Source organism: Emys orbicularis, chromosome 3 (genome assembly GCF_028017835.1).
Source record: "Emys orbicularis isolate rEmyOrb1 chromosome 3, rEmyOrb1.hap1, whole genome shotgun sequence".
Taxonomy (NCBI): Eukaryota; Metazoa; Chordata; order Testudines; family Emydidae; genus Emys; species Emys orbicularis.
Genome location: NC_088685.1, coordinates 190761942 through 190784974, shown reverse-complemented (window position 1 = coordinate 190784974; position 23033 = coordinate 190761942). Strand labels below are relative to the sequence as shown.

Below are 23033 nucleotides of genomic sequence, written 5' to 3'. Positions count from 1 at the left end.
ATAATTTGAACTATGTTGCTAAGTTGAAAACTAACTCTGGAAAAAATTTAGGTGTCATTTTGATATTTCACTAATGTCCTGTCTTCATTATGAAGCAGCAGTCAAAAAAAAAACCAGTGTTATTCTGTATAACGTACGATATAAAATACTGTAACTTTTATAATGACATTATATAACCTGATGAGACATCCTTACCTTGAAAACTGTGTTAAGTCTAGTCACTCAACTTGGAACGATATAACAGAAAATAGAAGGGGTTTTACAGACAGATGATAAAGATTATTAGAAACATGAAAATACTTCCATATAAAGAGAAATTGGGGGAAAATTCGGAATACTAAATTTAGAAAGGGATCAAATAAAAAGTCACATGACAGAAATATGTAAAATAATGTATGATATAGAGAAAGTCAGTCTGATACTACTCTTTACTCTTTCCTTTCATAGAGAAATGAGGGAATCAATGAAATTGCAAGACAACAAATTTGAAACTGATGAAAGAAAATACATTTGTATGCAGTTCATAATTAAGCTATGAAACACATAGTCGGATATCATTGAAGCCAAGACCTTAGAAGGATTCAGAAAAGGACTAGACATTCATATAGACTGGAACATTCACAGTTACATTAGATAGGATAAAACATTTTTGAAGAATATAAAAACCATATTTAAAAACATAAGATAGCTACTAATTGATGAGAGTAGAAAAAAAGTCCCAATAAGCAGATTATTGCATAAAGGACTTCTATGGGGAATTGTTGCTTTTTCTTCTGAAGCATCTGGCTGGCTACTGTCAAAAACAGGACAAAACTGTTCGGATAAGGTATGGCAATTCCTGTGTTGTTCTGTTTTCAGCTGGCTAGGAGACTTAATATTTGTAGATGATGATTTCACCTTGTTAGTACATGCCTTTTTCACTTCACCTTTTGATTACAGCAACACTGTTTACCTAGATATAAAAGCATTAGCCTGGAAAAAACAGCATTTGTGCAGAATACAGCAGCTAGCTTCCTCAGCAACACCAGTTACTGAGAGCGTATCATCCCATATTTCACTACCTGCAGAAGACCACATCAAATTTAAGGTCTCTGACCTTGTTTTCAAGATATTAAATATGCTAGGCCTGGAACATGTAAAGAACCACCTTGCTCTCTGTGACCTCAACTGCCCTGAATAACTCCATTCCTCAGGCACAGTGGGATTGTGCACAGCAAAAATAATATTTTTTTAAAACATACTATGTACAGGCAATCTTTCCTCCTGAGGAGAGCAGAGTGGAGAAGAACTCAGCATTACAGGTGATAGTCACGCTTGTAATTATTTGTAGCTCTGGAAGGCATTCAGATTCCACATTGGTAGAATGGTCTTTGGTAAGCACAAGGTTCAGTATTTTGACCTGTTCACAGGGAGGAAGTCTGATCCATGTGTGATAAACTCAGGACCGACAGCTGCAAGGGGGGGAAGGGGGTAGAAAACAGTCCCAGAAGGTTAAAAGGCCCTCCTCCCTATCAACTGAGGAGGGTCAATCAGGTTCAGCTGAGAAAGGGTTACCAGAGAATCAATTAGGACCAGCTGAGAGGGAGTTACCTGAGGTTAATTAGGATCAGCTGATTCCAACTAAGGACTGCCTGAGACCTTTTTAAACCCTCCCCTATTGGGAGAAGAGGAGGAGAGAGAGAAGAAGTCACGCTGCCAGTAGGTTAAGAGCTGCGAGACAGCGAGCCTCACCAGGAGGGGAGGCTGCATTCCCTCCCATAAGGGAGAAAAACAAGCACAAAAGACTGGTGGAGAGAAGGAACGGACTTCCCCTGTGCAACCAAGAGGGACTGTTTTACCCAAGCCTGTCTCACCAAGGCTAAAAGCAGCTGAGGCTGGTGAGACCGAGAAGGTGCCTTGCCATATGTGGTGTCAGGGTGGGATTTGTGAGCGGAGATCCTGGCGAGGTCTGGCATGACGACAGCTATCAGGGCATAGCGGTTCCATGAGTGGAAATACTGGGGCAGCAAAGCACTGAGATCCCAGCTGTTTGTCCTGATCCACCTAGCCAGGAAGTGGCTGCGCCCCGAGACCCACGGCCCAGAGAAAATTGTGGAAATCATAGTTTTGGACAGGTACATGAGAGGGCTCCCACCGGACATACGAGGAAGAGTCAGTCAAAAGGATCCCGCCTCCTATGATGAGCTAGTTGCCCTCATAGAGAGACACCCAGCAGCCCAGGAACTTTCTTGGACCACCGGGGAAGGAAGGCGTCAGAATAGAAGGCAAGTCTCTGTGCTGAGGGCCCGAGTTGTCATTGCCCTGGGCAGAACTACGGAGGGGAGGAAGGAGGCTGAAGAGCAGCCGGAGATCACAGAGGGACTTGGGGACTGGGGGAGGAAGACTCGGGGGGGGTAAGGCCTAACAGCCCGAAAAATAGGGGGCTGCCCCGAGCGGGGTACCGGTGTTATGCATGTGGGGAAATAGGGCATATAGCTACCCAATGCCCGAACCTAGAAGAGCCCATGCAATGTGACCTGGGAGATCTAGAAGGACCATGCAACCTAATAAATCTAGTAGGGGTTGTGATGGTCCCTCATAGATATACTAGACCAGTTAAAATTAATGGCATAGAGACCACCGCGTTAGTGGACTCAGGAAGTGCGGTCATGCTGGTCTCTGGAATGTTGATCGGGCAAGACCAACTATCCCAGGCCAAGAGCACAGGAATATCCTGTTTACATGGGGATATCAATTACTACCCGACCATCCCGGTAAAAATAGAAGTCCTGGGAAACCCCATTAAGGTGACGGTGGTGGTGGGCCCGAAACTCCCCTATCCAGTCCTTATAGGACGAGACTTCCCAGGGTTTGGCGGTCTACTTCGCAGAGAGGAGTCAGAAGAAGGTAATAACCCTGAGAGCAATGGGATGACCCCGATAGTTCTCTCCCCCCTCCCCCCGGTCTTCCATGACTTTGCCCAGGATTTGTTCTCCCCTGGGAAGCTCAGGAAGACTCAGCGAGAAAGGAGGGCAGATAAGAGGAAGGGAACAAGAAATCTTGGCCCAGAACCAGAAGCCTATACTCGTAGGGGAAAGAGTTGGCCCAACTGACAAGGGGACTGTGCAGGGGGTCGACGAACCAGCAGCCAGACCCAGTTCCCCGGGGACCTCTCTCAAGAGGGAGATGGAAATAGAACCCCCTGAGTTTGGGCAAATTGGACCTTCACTGGAGAATTTTGGGCAGGATCAGTCCAATGATCCAATATATAACAATATTTGTAAAGAAGTAGTTGAGGTGAATGGGGTCCCTGTGGAAGGGAGAGCCAAGGGCCCAGGGCCATATTATACGATAAAGAGGGATCTGCTATACAGAGTAGTCCGGGTCCAAGAGCAAGTCATGGAACAGCTCTTAGTACCACAGAAGCATCAGAGGGGCGTGATGGTTCTAGCTCACAGCCATCTGTTTGGGGAGCATCTAGGGGTAGATAAAACCCTCGACTGAATTCTGCAGAGGTTTTTTTGGCCCAGAATTTATGCGGCGGTCCGACGATATTGTGCCTCCTGTCCGGAATGCCAATTACATGGCCCCCGACCACACTTAAGGACCCCTTTGGTACCTCTGCCGAGTCCCATTCGAGCGAATAGCTATGGACCTAGTAGGGCCACTGGAGAAATCAGCCTGAAGCCATCAGCACATACTGGTTGTGCTAGATTATGCCACCCGATACCCCGAGGCCGTTCCCCTACGGAACACTGTGTCCAAGACCATAGCTAAGGAATTGAGCCAATTTTTTTCTAGAGTGGGGATACCCAAAGAGATCCTGGCGGATCCCTTTGTGTCTAAATTAATGAAGGCTTTATGCGCAATGCTCCACATATGGACCATAAGGACGTCAGTCTATCATCTGCAGACCGATGGCCTTGTCAAATGTTTTAATAGAACATTAAAGAACATGGGAAGAACTGGGATGCCCTGCTGCCATACCTAATGTTTGTTATAAGGGAGGTTCCTCAGACTTCAACTGGGTTTTCCCCACTCGAGCTGTTCTATGGTTGCCACCCCCGTGGCATACTGTTCATTGCCAAAAAGGGTTGGGAAGAACAGCCGAACCCAGGGAGAAACATCATCGAGCATGTGTTGCAGATGAAAGGGATAGCCCAAGTCACCCCCATAGTGCGTGAACACATGGAGAGGGCGCAAGGGGACCAACAGACATACTACAATCGCCAAGCAACGATCCAAAAATTCCAGGTGTGAAATCGGGTAATGGTGCTCGTACCCACAGCGAAGAGCAAGCTCCTGGCCAGGTGGCAGGGGCCATAGGAGATAATAGAAGGCATTGGAGAGGTCCGACAGCCTGGTCACTGGAAGCTGGAACAGATCTATCATATAAACCTGTTGAAACCTTGGCAAGACAGAGAAGCTCATGTGGTCACTCTAGGGTCGCCACCCCCCGAAAGCATCCAGCCCAGCCAAGTGGGAATATCCCCAGAATAGACCCCCTGACCAACTAACTGAAGTGATCAACATGATCAAATGCAACCAGGACGTATTGTCAGAAAAGCCAGGCAGGACGACTGAGATTTACCATCACATCCTCACAGAGCCTGGAGTGAAGGTGAATGTTAAGCCATACCGGATCCCGGAGGCAAAAAGAGATCAAGACAGAAGTCAGAAAAATGCTGAAGCTAGGAGTCATTGAAGAGTCTCATAGCCAATGCTCAAGTCCAGTTGTCCTAGTACCTAAGCCTGATGGCAGTATGAGGTTCTGCAACAACTTCCGGAAATTGAATTAAGTGTCCCAATTTGATGCGTATCCTATACCCCGGATAGATGAGCTAATTGGCCAATTAGGAAAAGCACGATTTTTGTCCACCCTTGACCTGATCAAGGGTTATTGGCAAATCCCCCTGGCCTTGACTGACAAAGAGAAGATGGCCTTTTCAACACAAGAGGGACTGTATCCGTACACTATCCTCCCTTTTGGTTTACATGGGGCTCCCGCAACTTTCCAGCGACTCATGGACAAACTGTTGCGTCCACATGGCAAGTATACGGCTGCCTATCTCGACCATTATACATAGCCCAGACTGGGAGATGCACTTGGAGAAGGCGGAAGCAGTCCTGGACACCCTGAGGAAGGCGGGGCTGACTGCAAATCCCTCCAAATGCGCAATTGGGCTAGCAGAAGCCAAATATCTTGGGTATATAGTGGGGAGGGGCATGGTGAAGCCCCAACTCAACAAGTTAGAGGCAATACAGAATTGACCCCGACCAGTCCGGAAGAAACAGGTCAGAGCATTCCTGGGACTAGTTGGATACTAGAGGTGGTTCATCCCCCACTTTGCCACCAGGGCATGCCCGTTAACAGACCTAACAAAAGCCCGTGGCCCAGACAGTAGAGATGGACCAGTGCGGCCGAGGAGGCTTTTGCAGATCTGCAGACCGCCCTCTGCACCAACCCAGTGCTGGTAGCTCCAGACTGGGAGAAAGAGTTTATCTTGCAAACCGATGCCTCTGAGGTTGGGTTGGGAACAGTTCTTTCACAAATGGTTGGAGAAGAAGAACACCCAGTCCTGTTCCTCAGTAGGAAACTCCTGCCCAGGGAACATAAATATGCCGTAGTAGAGAAGGAATGCTTGGCGGTAAAGTGGGCCATAGAAAGTCTTCGCTACTAGCTACTCGGTTTACCCTCATCACGGACCATGCCCCTCTGAAGTGGATGCAGCAAAACAAAGAAAGAAACACAAAAGTAACAAGATGGTTCCTGTCGCTATAACCCTTCCACTTCAGAGTACAACATAGGTCCGGAATCAAGCATGGCAACGCAGATGGCCTGTCGAGGGTGCATTGTTTGCCGATCCAAGTAGCCCAACCCTGTAGAATTGGGCAGGGGATATGTGATAAACTCAGGACAGACAGCTGCGGGGGGAGGAGGGGTAGAAAACAGTCCCAGAAGGTTAAAAGGCCCTCCTCCCTATCAACTGAGGAGGGTCAATCAGGTTCAGCTGAGAAGGGGTTACCAGAGAATCAATTAGGATCAGCTGAGAGGGAGTTACCTGAGGTTAATTAGGATCAGCTGATTCCAACTAAGGACTGCTTGAGATCTTTTTAAACCCTCCCCTGTTGGGAGAAGAGGAGGAGAGAGAGAAGAAGTCATGCTGCCAGTAGGTTAGGAGCTGTGAGACAGCGAGCCTCACCAGGAGGGGAGGCTGCATTCCCTCCAATAAGGGAGGAAAAACAAGCACAAAAGGCTGGTGAAGAGAAGGAACGGACTTCCCCTGTGGAACCAAGAGGGACTGTTTTACCCAAGCCTGTCTCACCACGGCTAAAAGCAGCTGAGGCTGGTGAGACCGAGAAGGTGCCTTGCCACACATGGTTGAACGTGAAACAAAGAGATGTGGATAAGGAGGTGGAAGGATTTGATGCGTTGTTGATGTGAAACTTTAAATCCTTGGGGAAAGAAATGCATTTATTCATTTAATTGAAAAGTATAAATTAGTTTTGATATTTTGTAATGCTTTATAGTATATTTGCAAATTTTCTGTAATATAATTTGTAAATGTAGAGAAATCTTAGTAATACGAGACCTCACTGTTGTACTCCGCTATTAAATCTTTGCTGAAAAGTTGGAATTGACTTCTTGATTTTGTGTGTATGAATTATAGGGTGTACCAAAGAGAAATATAGTTAGGTTCAAATGTAAGAGAACAGTGAAGTATTGTTGTAGCCATGTTGATCCCAGTGTATTATGGAGAAAAGGTGGGTGAGTTAATATCTTTTATTGAACCAACTTCTATTGGTGAGAGAGACAAGCTTTCGAGCTTACATAGAACTCTTCTTCAGGTCTGGGAAACTAACTCAAAGGTCTGGACTACACTACAGACCTATATTGGTATAACTATGTCATTCAGAGGTGTGGATTTTTCGCACCCCTGAGCAACATAGTTATATCGACCTAGCCACCCCTCCCCCGCCCCCAGTGTAGACAGTGCTGTAGCTACTGCCTCTCAAGGAAGTGGATGAACTATGCTAATGGGAGAACTCTCTTCTGTCGGCATAGAGGATCTTCATTAAAGCACTACAAATGCAGCGCCAATGCAGTATTTTAACTGGAGATGTGACCAAAGTGTCACTGCTAAATACAAGATTTGAACAGATTATTTAGCATAAATAGCAAACACACATTTCAAGGAACCATTCAAAGTGAAGTGGCCTGTTAACACCCCTCCAGTTATAGGGAAGAAAGGAAGGGAGGAGTGGAGAAAAAATCAGTTGGGGAGGGTTGTTAGTGGGTAACAGATTGTTGTAATAAGCCATAAATCCTGTGTCTCTATTCAGTCCATGATTTTTAATGTCTAGCAAAGTTGTGAATTTAAGCTCCCAGGCTTACCTTCACTAAACATGGTCATTCCACCAGAGAAGTAGATTGCATCATGGAATGGGCTGCCCAAATACCCTGAGAGAACCTACTTCAATACAGAAATAATGCCCCCTCCGACTGCATATCCGTAGTTGTCACCTACCACCCTACACTGAAACCCATATTAGGGTATCATTCAAAAACTACAACCCATACTCAATGGGCACCCCATTCTGAAAGAAATCTTTGCTGAACCCTCCTTTCTGGCCTTCAAACAACCACCCAACTTCTCCAAGTTCATCATCAAAAGCAGGCTCCCCACAGACCAGGACACACCAACTCAAAGCAGCAGCACCATATCCTGCCAAAACAACAGATGCAAAACCTGCAGACATATCTCCACTGCTACAATGATCATAACCCACCGACAACACACCTTTCAAGATCCATGGGTCCTACACATGCCTATCACAATATATGGTGTACTTCATCCAGTGCACTATATGCCCCTATAACAATTATGTGGGTGAAACCAGACAATCACAGGAAAATGATCAAACACAAAAACACCCTATCACCTGTGGGTGAATACTTTTCCCAGAGAGGTTTCAGAGTAGCAGCCGTGTTAGTCTGTATCCGCAAAAAGAACAGGAGTACTTATGGCACCTTAGAGACTAACAAATTTATTAGAGCATAAGCTTTCGTGGGCTACAACCCACTTCTTCCCAGAGAGATCACTCTATATCTGACCTCTCAGTCCTCATCTTGAAAGGAAGCCTGCACAACACTTTCAAAAGACGATCCTGGGAGCTTAAATTCATAACTTTGCTAGACACTAAAAATCATGGACTGACTAGAGACACTAGAGACTAGAGATTTATGGCTTATTACAACGATATGTAACCCACTAACAACCCCTCCAGCTGTTTCCCCCCCCCTTCCCTTCCTTTCTTCTCTATGACTGAAGGGGTGTTAACAGGCCACTTACCTTTGAATGGTCCTTGAAATATGTGTTAACTACTTATGTTAAATATTCTGTTCAACCCCTGTGTTTAGTAGTGATACTTTAAGTTAGGCTTGTTCTACACTACATGTGTACTTTGTAGGGTGACCAGATGACAAAGATGAAATATCGGTACACGGGGGGGAGCAAAAAAAAAAAAATCGGAGCGCCCCCCCCCCCTCCGCCGCCAGCCGGCAGTGGCACAGCCTCGTCTCCACCCAACTCTCGGCTCCAACCCCCAATATCCCCTCGCTCCCTGGCCCAGCCTGGGCTCCGAGCTGTGCAGCTGAGCCGCGCTCCGGGCCCCTCCTGCAGCTCCCAGCCCAGCCACTCCCGGGCTCCGTCGCACCTGCCCTACAGCAGAGGCTGCTCCGCTCCGCCCCGCCTGGAACACTCGCCCGGGCAGTCCCTCTCCAGCTGCGGGGAGCTCTCTGCCCCCCGCCCGGACCCTGCCTGCTCCGCGCTGCCCCCGGACCCACCGTGTTGCCCCGGGGTCTGCAGGGCTGGAGCAGCCTCCGCGCTGCGCTCCCGGCCCCGGCCATGGCCCGTGTGCAAGCCTGGGAGGGAGGAGGAATGCCGTGTGGTTGGGGAAGAGGTGGGGCCAGAGCGGGGATTTGGGGAGGGATCCAATGGGAGAGGGAGGGGGCGGAGTCGGGGCAGGGGCGGGTGAGAGCCCCTCCAGGCTCCGCCTGTGAGCCAGAGCGGAGGGCAAAATTGCTTGTTTGTCCAGTGTCCCGACCGAACATCGGTGGGGACGCGGGACAAACAAGCAAATATCGGGACAGTCCCGATAAAATCGGGACGTCTGGTCACCCTAGTACTTTGATATAACTACATAGCTCAGTAGTGTGAAAAATCCACACCCCTGAGCGATGTAGTTATACCGACATTAATCCCCCATGTAGACAGCAATATGTCGGCAGGAGAGCCTCTCCTGCCAACATAGCTACTGCCTCTCATGGAGGTGGAGATGTTAAGCCAATGGGTGAGCTCTCTCCCAGAAGCTTGAGTGTCTTTACCAGATGTGCAACAGCAGCGTGTAGACCTGCCCTTATTTTCCCAGACCTGAAGAAGAACACTATGTAAGCTCAAAAGCTAGTCTCCCTCACTAACAGAAGTTGGTCCAATAAAAGGTATTACCTCACCCGCCTTGTCTCTTTAGAAAAAAATGAAATTATTTTAAAATATAGAGAAACTGATTTGGAGAACCATAAGTGTTGCAGAAACACATAAATTAAGGGCAAAATAAAATTTAACATTAGATTGCAGAAAATATTTTAATTAACAAGAAGCTATTTTTCCCCAAATATGTTCAAATTACACAAAAAGCATAGAAACTAAAAATTTCCACACAAAAATGAGAGCATAGAGTTTAAATCATGCAAATGATAATGAAACAAAATTTTGAAGAAATTGGTCAAGAAAATTAATCTGAAGGTGATCATTTGAAAGTCAGATGCTAGAGCACATAGTACGTTTTCCATGGGGTGCCTGTAAAGCAGAGGACTCTCATATGTGGGCCATCTGAAAGGGATGAATTTCACCCATAAATGATTTCAAGAACCTTATGATGAAAGACTTGATGAAGGCAGAACTGAAAATAACGAAGTGGCCAAGTAGCTAAACAGATGGAATTTTCATGTTCCTAAAATGCTGGTTTCAAACAAACAAACGAACACCGCCAACCCACCCTCCACCTTTTTGTTTCTCTTTTTATAACTTTTATTTATAGGCTGCAAACTTTGAAACCATTTCAAGTGTCCACGGATGCCCGAATAGAGACAGTAGTTAATAAACTAGTCATTTATGCACCTAAAATAATATTCGAAAATAATTTTTAACATTTGTGAAGTAAGGAATATGAAGAGTCAAGATTTTTTTGTTCAGTGATCAGTTTAATAGATAGCAGCTGGCTTGTGCTGACATTTGAAAAAGATATTCTTGGTTTGCATGAGTAAAACTGAGTTCTTGTACATTCCTTAATATTTTTGTCAGATGCCATTAAAGGATATGAAAACTGCTAGTACATATGCATCAGTTGAAGCTGTTGGGACCCCTTAAGCATGCTATTGCATTTTCAACAGTATTAGACATGTAATTATGGGTCTAGGCGAAATGGATATATTTGCGTATACAAGTAATTATGCTTTATTAGAAAGTATTCTTTAATGCTTTGATCTCTAATTCCTTCAACTCAAATACTTGAGGGATCTATTTGATATTAAAATAATTTATTAAATGGTGGCACAAAGAAGAGGGAGAGGTGTTTTACTGAGCAAAGAGGTGGTTTGCAGTTGAACAAGTACTTTTTGCCTAATATTTCGAAATATTGGTGGTATTTTGAATGTGCAACTCAGTTAACAGGAACAACAATTGCTTAAACTAGAGTGGCTTAATTTCCAATGTTCTACAAGGAAAATCCAGCCTCCGCCACTACTCCTCCAAGTAGTGCAAAACTAGTATTGTTCCTCTGTGCAAGGGAAGCCAACATTGTTTAAAAAAACAACAACCCTACAACACCTGTTTGTTGCAGCCAGGACACTGACTGGGATTGTGTCTTTACAGATCAAATTTCAAAATCCAGGTATAATTGAGGCCAAATACGATTATTGGCAATGCATTTATCCATATTATTTTACTGAACATTTCTTTTTCCTAAACTAATAATGGTTGGATAGTAAATGTTTACAGTACAGTTACTTAAAATTTCATATAGACTTCAGTCTGCTTGAATCATAATAGAGGTCTGATTTTAATATTTCAGATGTTACTTTTAGCACTCGTACATTTTGTTGTGTAACATGCAGCTGTAAATGTATTTTTTATGAAAATAGTAGGGCTCTCAAGCGATTAAAAAAAGTAATCGCGATTAATCACACGATTAGAAAACTTAATCACAATTAATCGTGCTGTTAATAATAGAATACCATTTATTTAAATATTTTTGATGTTTTCTTCATTTTCAAATATATTGATTTCAATTACAACACAGAATACAAAGTATACAATGCTCACTTATATTTATTTTTTATTACAAATATTTGCACTGTAAAAAACAAAATAAATAACATTTTTCAGTTCACCTAATACAAGTACTATGGTGCAAGCTCTTTATCATGAAAGTTGAACTTACAAATGTAGAATTATATACAAAAAAAACCCTGCATTCAAAAATAAAACAATGTACAACTTTAGAGCCTACAAGTCATAGACTCATAGACTTTAAGGTCAGAAGGGACCATTATGATCTTCTAGTTTGACCTCCTGACCTATGTCTGAACTATTGAAGTCCTCAACTTGTGGTTTAAAGACTTCAAGGTGCAGAGAATCCTCCAGCAAGTGACCTGTGCCCCACGCTGCAGAGGAAGGCGAAAACCCCCCAGGGCCTCTGCCAATCTGCCCTGGAGGAAAATTCCTTCCTGACCCCAAATATGGCGATCAGCTAAACCCTGAGCATGTGGGCAAGACTCACCAGCCAGACACCCAGGAAAGAATTCTCTGTAGTAACTCAGATCCCACCCTATCTAGTGTCCCATCACAGGCCATTGTGCATATTTACCGCTAATAGTCAAAGATCAATTAATTGCCAAAATTAGGCTATCCCATCATACCATCCCTTCCATAAACTTATCAAGCTTAGTCTTGAAGCCAGATATGTCTTTTGCCTCCACTGCTCCCCTTGGAGGGCTATTCCAGAACTTCACTCCTCTGATGGTTAGAAACCTTTGTCTAATTTCAAGTCTAAACTTCCTGATGGCCAGTTTATATCCATTTGTTCTTGTGTCCACATTGGTACTGAGCTTAAATAATTCCTCTCCCTCCCTGGTATTTATCCCTCTGATACATTTATAGAGAGCAATCATATCTCCCCTCAGCCTTCTTTTGGTTAGGCTAAACAAGCCAAGCTCTTTGAATCTCCTTTCATAAGACAGATTTTCCATTCCTCCTAGTAGCCGTTCTTTGTACCTGTTCCAGTTTGAATTCATCCTTAAACATGGGAGACCAGAACTGCACACAATATTCCAGATGAGGTCTCACCAGTGACTTGTATAACGGTACTAACACCTCCTTATCTCTACTGGAAATACCTTGCCTGATGCATCCCAAGACTACATTAGCTTTTTTCACAGCCATATCACATTGGTTGCTCATAGTCATCCTGTGATCAACCAATACTCTGAGGTCCTTCTCCTCCTCTGTTACTTCCAACTGATGCGTCCCCAGTTTATAACAAAAATTCTTGTTATTAATCCCTAAATGCATGACCTTGCACTTTTCACTATTAAATTTCATCCTATTACTATTACTCCAGTGTACAAGGTCATCCAGATCTTCCTGTAGGATATCCTGGTCCCTCTCTGTATTGGCAATACCTCCCAGCTTTGTGTCATCCGCAAACATTATTAGCACATTCCCACTTTTTGTGCCAAGGTCAGTAATAAAAAGATTAAATAAGATTGGTCCCAAAACCGATCCCTGAGGAACGCCACTAGTAACCTCCTTCTAGCCTGACAGTTCACCTTTCAGTATGAGTTGTAGTCTCCCCTTTAATCAGTTCTTTATCCACCTTTCAATTTTCATATTGATCCCCATCTTTTCCAATTTAGCTAATAATTCCCCATGTGGAACCGTATCAAATGCCTTACTGAAATCGAGGTAAATTAGATCCACTGCGTTTCCTTTGTCTAAAAAATCTGTTACCTTCTCAAAGAAGGAGATCAGGTTGGTTTGGCACGATCTACCTTTTGTAAAACCATGTTGTATTTTGCCCCAATTACCATTGACCTCAATGTCCTTAACTACTTTCTCCTTACATTTTTTCCCCAAGACCTTGCATACTACAGATGTCAAACTAACAGGCCTGTAGTTACCCAGATCACTTTTTTTTCCTTTATTAAAAATAGGAACTATGTTAGCAATTCTCCAGTCATACGGTACTACCCCTGAGTTTACAGATTCATTACAAATTCTTCCAAATGGGCTTGCAATTTCATGTGCCAGTTCCTTTAATATTCTTGAAGATTATCTGGGACCCCCGATTTAGTCCCATTAAGCTGTTCGAGTTTGGCTTCTACCTCGGATGTGGTAATATCTACCTCCATATCCTCATTCCCATTTGTCATCCTACCATTATCCCTAAGCTCCTCATTAGCCTCATTAAAGACTGAGGCAAAGTATTTGTTTAGATATTGGGCCATGCCTAAATTATCCTTAACCTCCACTCCATCCTCAGTGTTTAGCGGTCCCACTTCTCCTTTCTTTGTTTTCTTCTTATTTATATGGCTATAGAACCTTTTACTATTGGTTTTAATTCCCTTTGCCAGGTCCAACTCTACATGGCTTTTGGCCTTTCTCACTTTATCCCTACATGTTCTGACCTCAATAAGGTAGCTTTCCTTGCTGATCCCTCCTCTCTTCCACTCCTTGTAGGCTTTCTGCTTTTTCTTAATCACCTTTCTGAGGTGTTTGCTCATCCAGCTTGGTCTACATAGAATCATAGAATCATAGAATATCAGGGTTGGAAGGGACCTCAGGAGGTCATCTAGTCCAACCCCCTGCTCAAAGCAGGACCAATTCCCAACTAAATCATCCCAGCCAGGGTTTTGTCAAGCCAGGCCTTAAAAACCTCCAAGGAAGGAGACTCCACCACCTCCCTAGGTAACGCGTTCCAGTGCTTCACCACCCTCCTAGTGAAATAGTGTTTCCTAATATCCAACCTAGACCTCCCCCACTGCAACTTGAGACCATTGCTCCTTGTTCTGTCATCTGCCACCATTGAGAACAGCCGAGTTCCATCCTCTTTGGAACCCCCTTTCAGGTAGTTGTAGGCTGCTATCAAATCCCCCCTCATTCTTCTCTTCTGGAGACTAAACAATCCCAGTTCCCTCAGCCTCTCCTCATAAGTCATGCGCTCCAGACCCCTAATCATTTTTGTTGCCCTCCGCTGAACTCTTTCCAATTTTTCCAATTTTTACAGCTCCTGCCTATGAGTTTTTTCCCCTTTCTTGGGATGGAGGCTTCTGACTGTTTCTGCATCCTTGACTTGAAGTAAATCCAGGCCTCCTCCGCCTTTAGATCCACAAGTTCTTCAGTCCAATCCACTTCCCTAACTAATTTCCTTAATTTTTTTAAGTTAGTCCTTTTGAAATCAAAAACCCTAGTCACAGATCTATTTTTGTTTATCCTTCCATTTAGCTCATGATCACTCGAACCAAGGTTGTCCCCTACAACAATTTCTTCTATGAGGTCCTCACTACTCTCCAAAACCAAATCTAAAATGGCATCCCCTCTTGTTGGTTCAGCGATTAATTTTTTTGAGGTAATTGCGTGAGTTAACTGCGATTAATCAACAGCCCTAGAAAATAGTATAAAACAAGTTTTTGTTTTTACCATTAAAATCCATTTTGTATTCTTACATTGATATTTTAAAAACTAGATATGCTGAAATCAGGTTTGGTATGAATGAGAAAACTTTGATTTCTATTTAATTCTTGAAGGAGTTAAAAGAAGACAATCAAGTATTGTTGGAAACAAAGACAATGTTGGAAGATCAACTAGAGGGGACCCGAGCCCGTTCTGATAAATTACATGAACTGGAAAAGGAAAATCTGCAATTAAAAGCTAAACTACATGATATGGAGATGGTAAGTATTTAAATAGAAGATGACACTCATACCTGTGTTTTTAAGAAAAATATAACTGTTGTGCTTTTAATTTGCATTTGAAAGTTTTAGTAATGGAAGGACTTCAAGTCTCAGTGGAAGAAAAAAGTAAGGCCTGAGTAGCTTAAAATTTTCAGACACACAAACAAGATGTTATTTTCTTCAATAGCTTCAGTTCTGCATAAAGAGACATCTATTCCAAAGGGGAAGAACCTACCTAAAAGTTACACAGTATTTAATTAGGTGGATAGAGTCTGTTGAGCAGGAATATAGAACCAGTGATAACAATTAAAACCTTCTTTGAAATAAAGATGGTATCTGGTTGAATATTCATCCAAAATTGAATTGGTTAAAATTTGGAAAGTTGACAAAAAACAGTAAAGTTTTCAAAATATTTTCACAAAAATAGTTTCTGTGTTTTGACCAGCTCTAATCCAGACAATGCAATATTAAGTTTAAAAAAACAAATAATGTTTGTATAACTATTAACATTATTTTTGTTTTTTTTAATCTGTGATTTCTCTTATTTATCTTACCAAAATTCTAGTATGCCTTACCAAAATAATAAACACCCTTCTTCCCTTTACTTTGGAGCTGGGGGTGGAGGACTGGCACAGGAGTGAGTAGAGCCGCCTCCACAAGCTTAATGCTGACAGAGAGTTCCTCTGTGCAGGGGAAATTTTCCATCATTTGCTTCCAGGCACTTTGAGGCCATTGTAATCAGTCCAGAAGTGGCCTTAGTAGACCGGAGAATCCACCTCCGTAAAATAACGGCGTGACGGGTTCGGTCACAGAGACCCCCTTGGGACTGTCACCTGATGTGCTGGAATGACCTCTGAGCTTGTTTTCCACTGCCAGCTTGGGACTCCAGAACCCTGTCTTGTTGAGCCAGGTCTGGTGCATTCCCTCAAAGCTGCAGACTTTAACCAAAAACTGCTCAGCAAATCACTTATCTCCAGCAACCAGACACCCAGTTCCCAATGGGATCCAAACCCCAAATTAATCTGTTTTACTCTGTATAAAGCTTATATAGGGTAAACTCATAAATTGTCCACCCTCTATAACACTGATAGAGAGATATGCACAGCTGTTTGCTCCCCCAGGTATTAATCACTTACTCAGGGTTAATTAATAAACAAAAGTGATTTTATTAAGTATAAAAAGTAGGATTTAAGTGGTTTCAAGTAATAACAGACAGAACAAAGTAAGTTACCAAGCAAAAGAAAACAAAACACGCAAGTCTAAGCCTAATACATTTAAGAAACTGAATAGAGGTAAATCTCACCCTCAGAAATGTTCCAATAAGCTTCTTTCACAGACTAGACTCCTTCTTAGTCTGGGCCGAATCCTTTCCCCTGGTACAGTTCTTGTTAGTTCCAGCTCAGGTGGTAACTAGGGGATTTCTCATGACTGGCAGCCCACTTTGTTCTGTTCCACCCCCTTTTATATCTTTGGCACAAGGCGGGAATCCTTTGTCTCTCTCTGGGTTCCCACCCTTCCTTCTAAATGGAAAAGCACCAGGTTTAAGATGGATTACAGTATCATGTAACATGTTCACATGTACTGTGAGACTTCATTACTCACTGTCTGACACACACACATATACAGGAAGACTTACAAGTAAACAGAGCCATTTACAACCAATAGTCCTAGTTAATGGGAGCCATCAAGATTCCAAGCCACCATTAATGGCCCACACTTTGCATAGTTACAATAGGATTTCAGAGTAATACTTCATATTTCTAGCTTCAGATACAAGAATGATACATTTATACAAATAGGATGAACACACTTAGTAGGTTATAAGCTTTGTAATGATTCCTTACAAGAGACCTTTTGCATAAAGCATATTCCAGTTACATTATATTCACATTCCAAGCATATTTACATAAAGCATATGGAGTGCAACGTCACAAATGGCTACTGAATTTTATATTTTTGTGCATTTTGAGGCAGACTATTTTAAAGTTTCATGTTAATAATTTTTAAGGAGCGTGACATGGACAGAAAAAAAATCGAGGAACTCATGGAGGAAAATATGACTCTAGAAATGGCTCAGAAACAAAGCATGGATGAATCATTACATCTTGGCTGGGAACTTGAACAGATGAACAGAACTACTGAGCTTTCTGAAGGTAAATGAATACTTGCCACTAGTTTTAAATAGAAGTTTGGAATAGTATAGCTAAACAGGGTATCAGAGTAATACTATGAAATAATTTTGAAAATAATGATGCTTGAAGTGGCCTATTTGCATGCAGTTATTTCTACACTCATACATACAAGGTGAAATCATCTTCAGTAGAGCTTTACACCAGCTGACAATCTGACCCAATTTGTTTAATTTAGAAAACAGCATGAAAATAACTAAAAGACCTTATTTATGTAATGATTTTTGAGACATGCTGAAGAAAAATATGCCATTTTCCCATCTTCTTTGGAATCAACTGGCTAAAATGGACATCTGTTATTGATGATAGTTCCACTTTGAATGGCCTCTGTAGCTTCCCACTTGTAAAATTAAAGCCCCTGTGCTGTGTGCCTCTGGAATCTCCCTCATCTAGTGCAGGATTCTGAGGCTGTAAAGGGGAATGGCCCAAACATGGGCATAGTTTTACTTCTGTATTTGGGGAGGCAGCTCCAATCAGGCCAATGGGGCTGCACATGGGAGGGCAAATTTTGCGCCTGTCCAAGGCTTGCAGTTTGGGGGGCAATGCCCTCCCCCCAAAACTACACTCAGGGGTCCAAACCATCCTTCAGTTCTTTGTGAACCTCTGAAGGTGCGGTGAACTCAGTGTGTGTGAAGTGTCCTAGATGCTTCTCTTGTCATTTTTTCTTTTGCCCTGTTAGGGTTATTTTTATTTTAGTTACATTGTAGTTAGTCAACTTTTCTTTATTTAAGACAGAAGAAAGGGTGCCTATCCAGCACAGGCATCATCTAGTCCCATACAGAACTGGAGTGTTGGCATAATCCTGTTGATGGTTCTGGACAGGTGTGAGGTCTGCTGATCTGTCTCACCCACAGCCTGCAGGGATCATCATCTGAAGCTCTAGAACAGGGTCGGCAACTTTCGGCACGCAGCCCATCCGGGTAATTCGCCGACCCCTGCTCTAGAATGTCCTATTGTGGGAATCTCTGCAGGCAAAATAATCAGAAACGCCCAAATTTCCAGGCTGGGATTCCAAGAAGAGCATAGCACAGCCTTCATCGGCTCCAAAATCCTCCAACTCTGGTTTCCCTAAGCTACCTTCAACATCATTGGCAGTGCCTGCTAATTGGACTCATTGAGAAGGGGTCAGATCTGATGGCAGAGGAAGTGAAGTCCCAGACAGATTGGCATCAGCATTATCCAGCCTCCTTGATGACCTATCAAAGGCAATCAGCTATACAATTAACCCATTGAGAGATGTCAGGAGCTACACCTTATGAATTAACAAGACATGTAGGGGCATGCTTGTGGACAGAGAATTCTAAGGCTTTCTATGCCATGTGCTGTAAGTTTGTGTTTGGGACAAATGGAGTACGAGCCACAGGGCAAAAGAATATAAAAGGCAGCTGCATTTTCCCCAGTTTGGTCTTCAATCCTGCTTCCAACCTCTGGAAACTGAGGTTCTCTACAAACAGTTCTCTACAAACTGAAGCATTAAACAAAGGACTGAATGACCCATCCAAGCTGTGGATGTGCTCCAGGGGGACTTTCAAGCCAGAAAACTCGCCACTACTGCTAAGAACCTGAAATATGGACTTTGAAATCTTAAGTATGTATCTGACTCCTTTAACAACTCTCTTTTTGTTCTTTCTTTTATTTTATAATAAACCTTTAGTTTTAGATACTAAAGGATTGGCTGGCAGTGTGATATTTTGGGTAAGATCCAAACTAATTTTGATCTGGTAAAGTGGCTGGCCCTTTGTGGATCAGAAGACCATTTTGTATAGTGAGCAGAGTTTTTAAATAACTTCTCACTGTACTGGACCTATGTGCTGATTGAGAACCAGAGAACTGGAATGCAATAAAGGGGGCTGTGTGATTTCCTGTTTAGCTTCTTGACAACCAATGTGGGGGATCAGGAGCACAATTTCTGACAAGTTGGTGAGTCTAACTTCAGTGTTAACCACCAGTGTTAGGAGAATCTGCTCTCCTTTTTGCAGCCTGCCATGACCTTGGCATTTTCAGTGAAGACTACCCTAGGCACAGTGGACACAGCCCAGCAACGTCTGTGTTAGAGTTCCTCTCCTACAACCATCACCGACTGTGATCCTAACCACCGATGTCTCCCTAATCAGTTGGGGGGCACATCTACACAAACACACAGTGCAGGGGAGATGGTCATCCACCAAATCCACCTTACGCATCAACCTCCTAGAACTACGAGTGGTCTGCAATCCCTGCCGACATTTCCTACTTCTCAAACATCATACCATAAGTGTGATGACAAACGATCTCGCTGTATTACATCAACAGGCAGGGCAGACTGAGGTCCCACCCTTTATGCTCAGAGGTGATCAAATGGTGGAACTGGTATATCCAGAACAACATCTGCATTTCAGCCACGTACCTCCTGGAACACCAGTACGGATGCACTGAGCAGAACGTTCTCACACAATCATGAATGGGAGCTGGATACATGAGCACTTTAGCTCATATTCAGCCGATGGGGCCATGCCACCATAGATCTCTTTGTCACTCAACACAACGCCCATTGCCCTCAATTCTGTTCCAGAGCAGGACTGGGGTGTGGATCTCTGGAAGACGCGTTCTTCATAACCTGTAACGCACCACTCCTTTATGTCTTCCTTCCCTTTCCCCTCCTATTCTGAGTACTTCACAAATACAGAAGGACTGAGTTCATGTCATACTAATAGCTCCAACATGGCCACGAAAGTTCTGATCTACTTACCTTCTACGTTGATGGTATGCTGACCAATCTCTCTCCACCTAACGCAGGGGCTCCTCTCACAGGACACAGAACGCATTCTCCTTCCCAATCCACAGATGCTCCACCTCAAAGCCTGACTCTTCCATGGTTCCGGGGTCTGGAAATCACCTGCTCAGACACAGTCCAACACATACTTTTGAATAGCAGACATGACACGACCAGAGCATTTACATTCATAAGTGGACAAGATTTCACTGGTGGTGCACCTCATACCAGGTTGACGCAGCACACACTTCATTGCCACTTACTCTTGACTACATTCCACACCTTAAACAGTCAGGATTGGCCAATAGCTCTCTTAAGGTATACTTAGTGGCAATCACTACTTTTCACTTCCCCATTGACGGCCACTCCGTCTTTTCACATCAGCTCACAAATCGCTTCTTGAGGAGTATTCAAAATCTCTATCCCCATATACGAGACCTGATCCTGACCTGGGAACCCAGCCTAGTCCTACGTTCTCTGACTAAGCCCCTGTTTGAACCAATGGCAACCTGTTCTTATGTACATCTATCAATGAAAACGGCCTTCTTGTCGCCATCACCTCTGCTAGACAGGTGGGCAAAATCTCGGCCCTCCTGGCATATCCACCATACACACCGTTTTATAAAGACAAAGTTCTTCTTCGAGTGATTGCTCAGGTGTATTACACAGTAGGTGTGCGTGCTCGCCATGTGCACCGGTGCCGGACGTTTTTCCCTTAGCAGTACCCGTAGGAGGAGAGCACCGCTGCGACCCCTGGAGTGGCGCCTCTATATCGCGCTATAAGGGGAGCTGCGCACTTCCCCCACCCTCAGTTCCTTCTTGCCGCCAGTGAAGGTAGTCGGAACTTTGTGCTCCAGCCTTGCTGTACCTCTTCTAGTAGCCTTAGTAGTACTCATCTTCTCCAATAGTTGGATAACTTCTTAGTTAGTTGCCTGGTGCGGGGCATGCCTCGTGCCCCAGGCTTCAAGTCATGCGACTCCTGTCACAGTTCTATGCCAAGAAGCGACCCATACACTCAGTGTCTCCGCTGCTTGGGTGAGACCCATGTAACCGATCGCTGTAAAATCTGTAGATCGTTCAAGCCTCGAAGTAAACGAGAGAGAGATATCTGGCTCCGCGCCCTGCTAATGGAATTCGCAATGGCCCTGGCACCGACGCGCCGACTGGACTCGGCACCGGGCACCGCGTCCTCGGTGCGGAGCAAGACTCCCTCCACCAGCCGGCACCGTGCACCCGCTAAGAAGCAGGGAAAGACTCAGCGGCGCCTACAAAAGGACAGGGGTGAGGCCGGACCCGAGTTGGGCAGCCCACGATCCCCCTTGGGACCCAGACCTCCGACTCGCGCTGAGCGGAGTAGTCCGGTCCTGTCTGCGCGTGCCTCTCCCGTGGTGAGAATGCCGTCGACGCTGGAGGCTGCACAGGCCGCGCATGACATCCTCTCCCTTCCGATGCCGGGTGCGCCGCTCAAGACGGGCCCCCGTTCCTGAGGGAAGCCGCCGTTGGAAGCACACCAGCCCTCCCTGGCAAGACATAGCCCGCGCTCTGAGGACCGTGCGCCGCCCCGTTCGACGAGGTCCTCACATAGCTCGCATCAGCCCTCCACTCCACTCAGACTGGCTGACTCGCCCGCACGGGAGTCTCGAGGGTCCTCCACACCCCACCGGGGGCACAGGCACCGAGACAAGTGGCGTCGACGCTCCTCCTCGAATTTTAGCCACAGGAGCAGATCCCGACGCCATTGTCATAGACGCTCGGGTTCGAGTGCCCGCTCCGCCAGACACCATGCTCGGAGCTCCCCTCGAGTGTTACCGGCACTGAAACATTGTAGCTACGACTGCCGGGATGACTACGAGAGCAGCACCTTGGATGAGTACCGCTCCTCATCGTCGACGTCCAGATCTCGAGGTCAGCACCAACACGACTGTAGACGCTCCCGCCGCTCTTATGGCACCGTGCGGTCAACAGCGACCTCGGCCTCGGCACCCAGCCGCCCATCCCCAAGCCGCACCACTCCGCAAGAGCAGCCTGCACCGCAAGGCACCCAAGCCGGTCAGTGGCAGGGGGCACTGTGGCAGTGGCAATGGTGTCAATGGGCATCGTGGCCGCAAGTGCCTGCCCAGGCGAGACCCCGCTCGGTAGCCAGAGCATCACAGGCCCATTTGGTGTCCCCCCCTCGACAGAGTCAAAAGTCGACGGGTACCGAACCGGCGGCACCGGGCCCGGATTCGGTCTTGGGGGTTGAACCTCCAGCACCTCCCGATGCCCTGGGAGCCAGACCGGCCCCCTCGCTGGCACCGGAGGAGACCATAGCGGCCCCTCCACCCATTCTACAGGAGGACTTTAAAGCTCATCAAGAGCTCCTCAAGCGGGTGTCCTCAAATCTCCAGCTCCAGGCTGAGGAGATGGAGGAGACGTCGGACACCCTTTTCAATGTGCTCTCTTCCCCGGCACGGGGCCATGTGGCCCTACCTCTCCACCAAGGGGTGGCCAACATATCGACTGCCCTATGGCAAACCCCAGCTTCCTTGGTGCCCATCTCCAAGAAAGCAGAGAGGAAGTCCTTTGTCCCAGCTAAGGGACCCAGCACCCAACTCTTTGGTGGTTGAGTCAGTGAACCACCGGGAACGCCACGGTCAGCCCCCCCCCACCCCCAAGGACAAAGATTCCAGGAGACTGGATTCTTTTGGCAGGAAGGTTTATTCTTCCGCAAGCTTTCAACTCAGGGTGGCCAACCACCAAGCCCTGTTGAGCCGCTATGACTTTAACTTGTGGGGGTCTCTGCCAAAGTTCGAGCCTCTTCTCCCGGAGTGGGACAAAAAGGAGTTCAAGGCTCTGGTTGAGGAAGGAGCAGCAGCGGTGAAGGCAGCCCGCCAGGCCACCTCGGATGCGGCCGACATGGCAGCCCGTTCAATGGCCTCGGCCATATCCATGCGCAGGGCGTCGTGGCTTCTCCTGTCCAGCCTGTTTGCAGAGTCCCAGTCTCTGATGCAGGACCTTCCCTTCGACGGGAAAGCGTTGTTTGCGGACCAAACCGATGTCCGCCTGCATGGGATGAAAGACTCCCGCACCACCCTGCAAACTCTGGGCCTACATGTCCCGC

The 23033-nt window shown here is 45.4% G+C and overlaps 1 protein-coding gene across 4 annotated transcripts in view; it reads left to right on the top strand.

Annotated features, from left to right (window-relative positions):
- Window positions 1-23033, top strand: part of CCDC88A (coiled-coil domain containing 88A) — a 346834-nt gene that overhangs the window by 194036 nt on the left and 129765 nt on the right. For all 4 annotated transcript variants that reach the window (XM_065400915.1, XM_065400912.1, XM_065400913.1 and 1 more), the window contains exons 11-12: window positions 14846-14992; window positions 17001-17145. In XM_065400915.1, the coding sequence (XP_065256987.1) occupies window positions 14846-14992; window positions 17001-17145 (292 nt within the window). The remainder of the gene's footprint in view (window positions 1-14845; window positions 14993-17000; window positions 17146-23033) is intronic.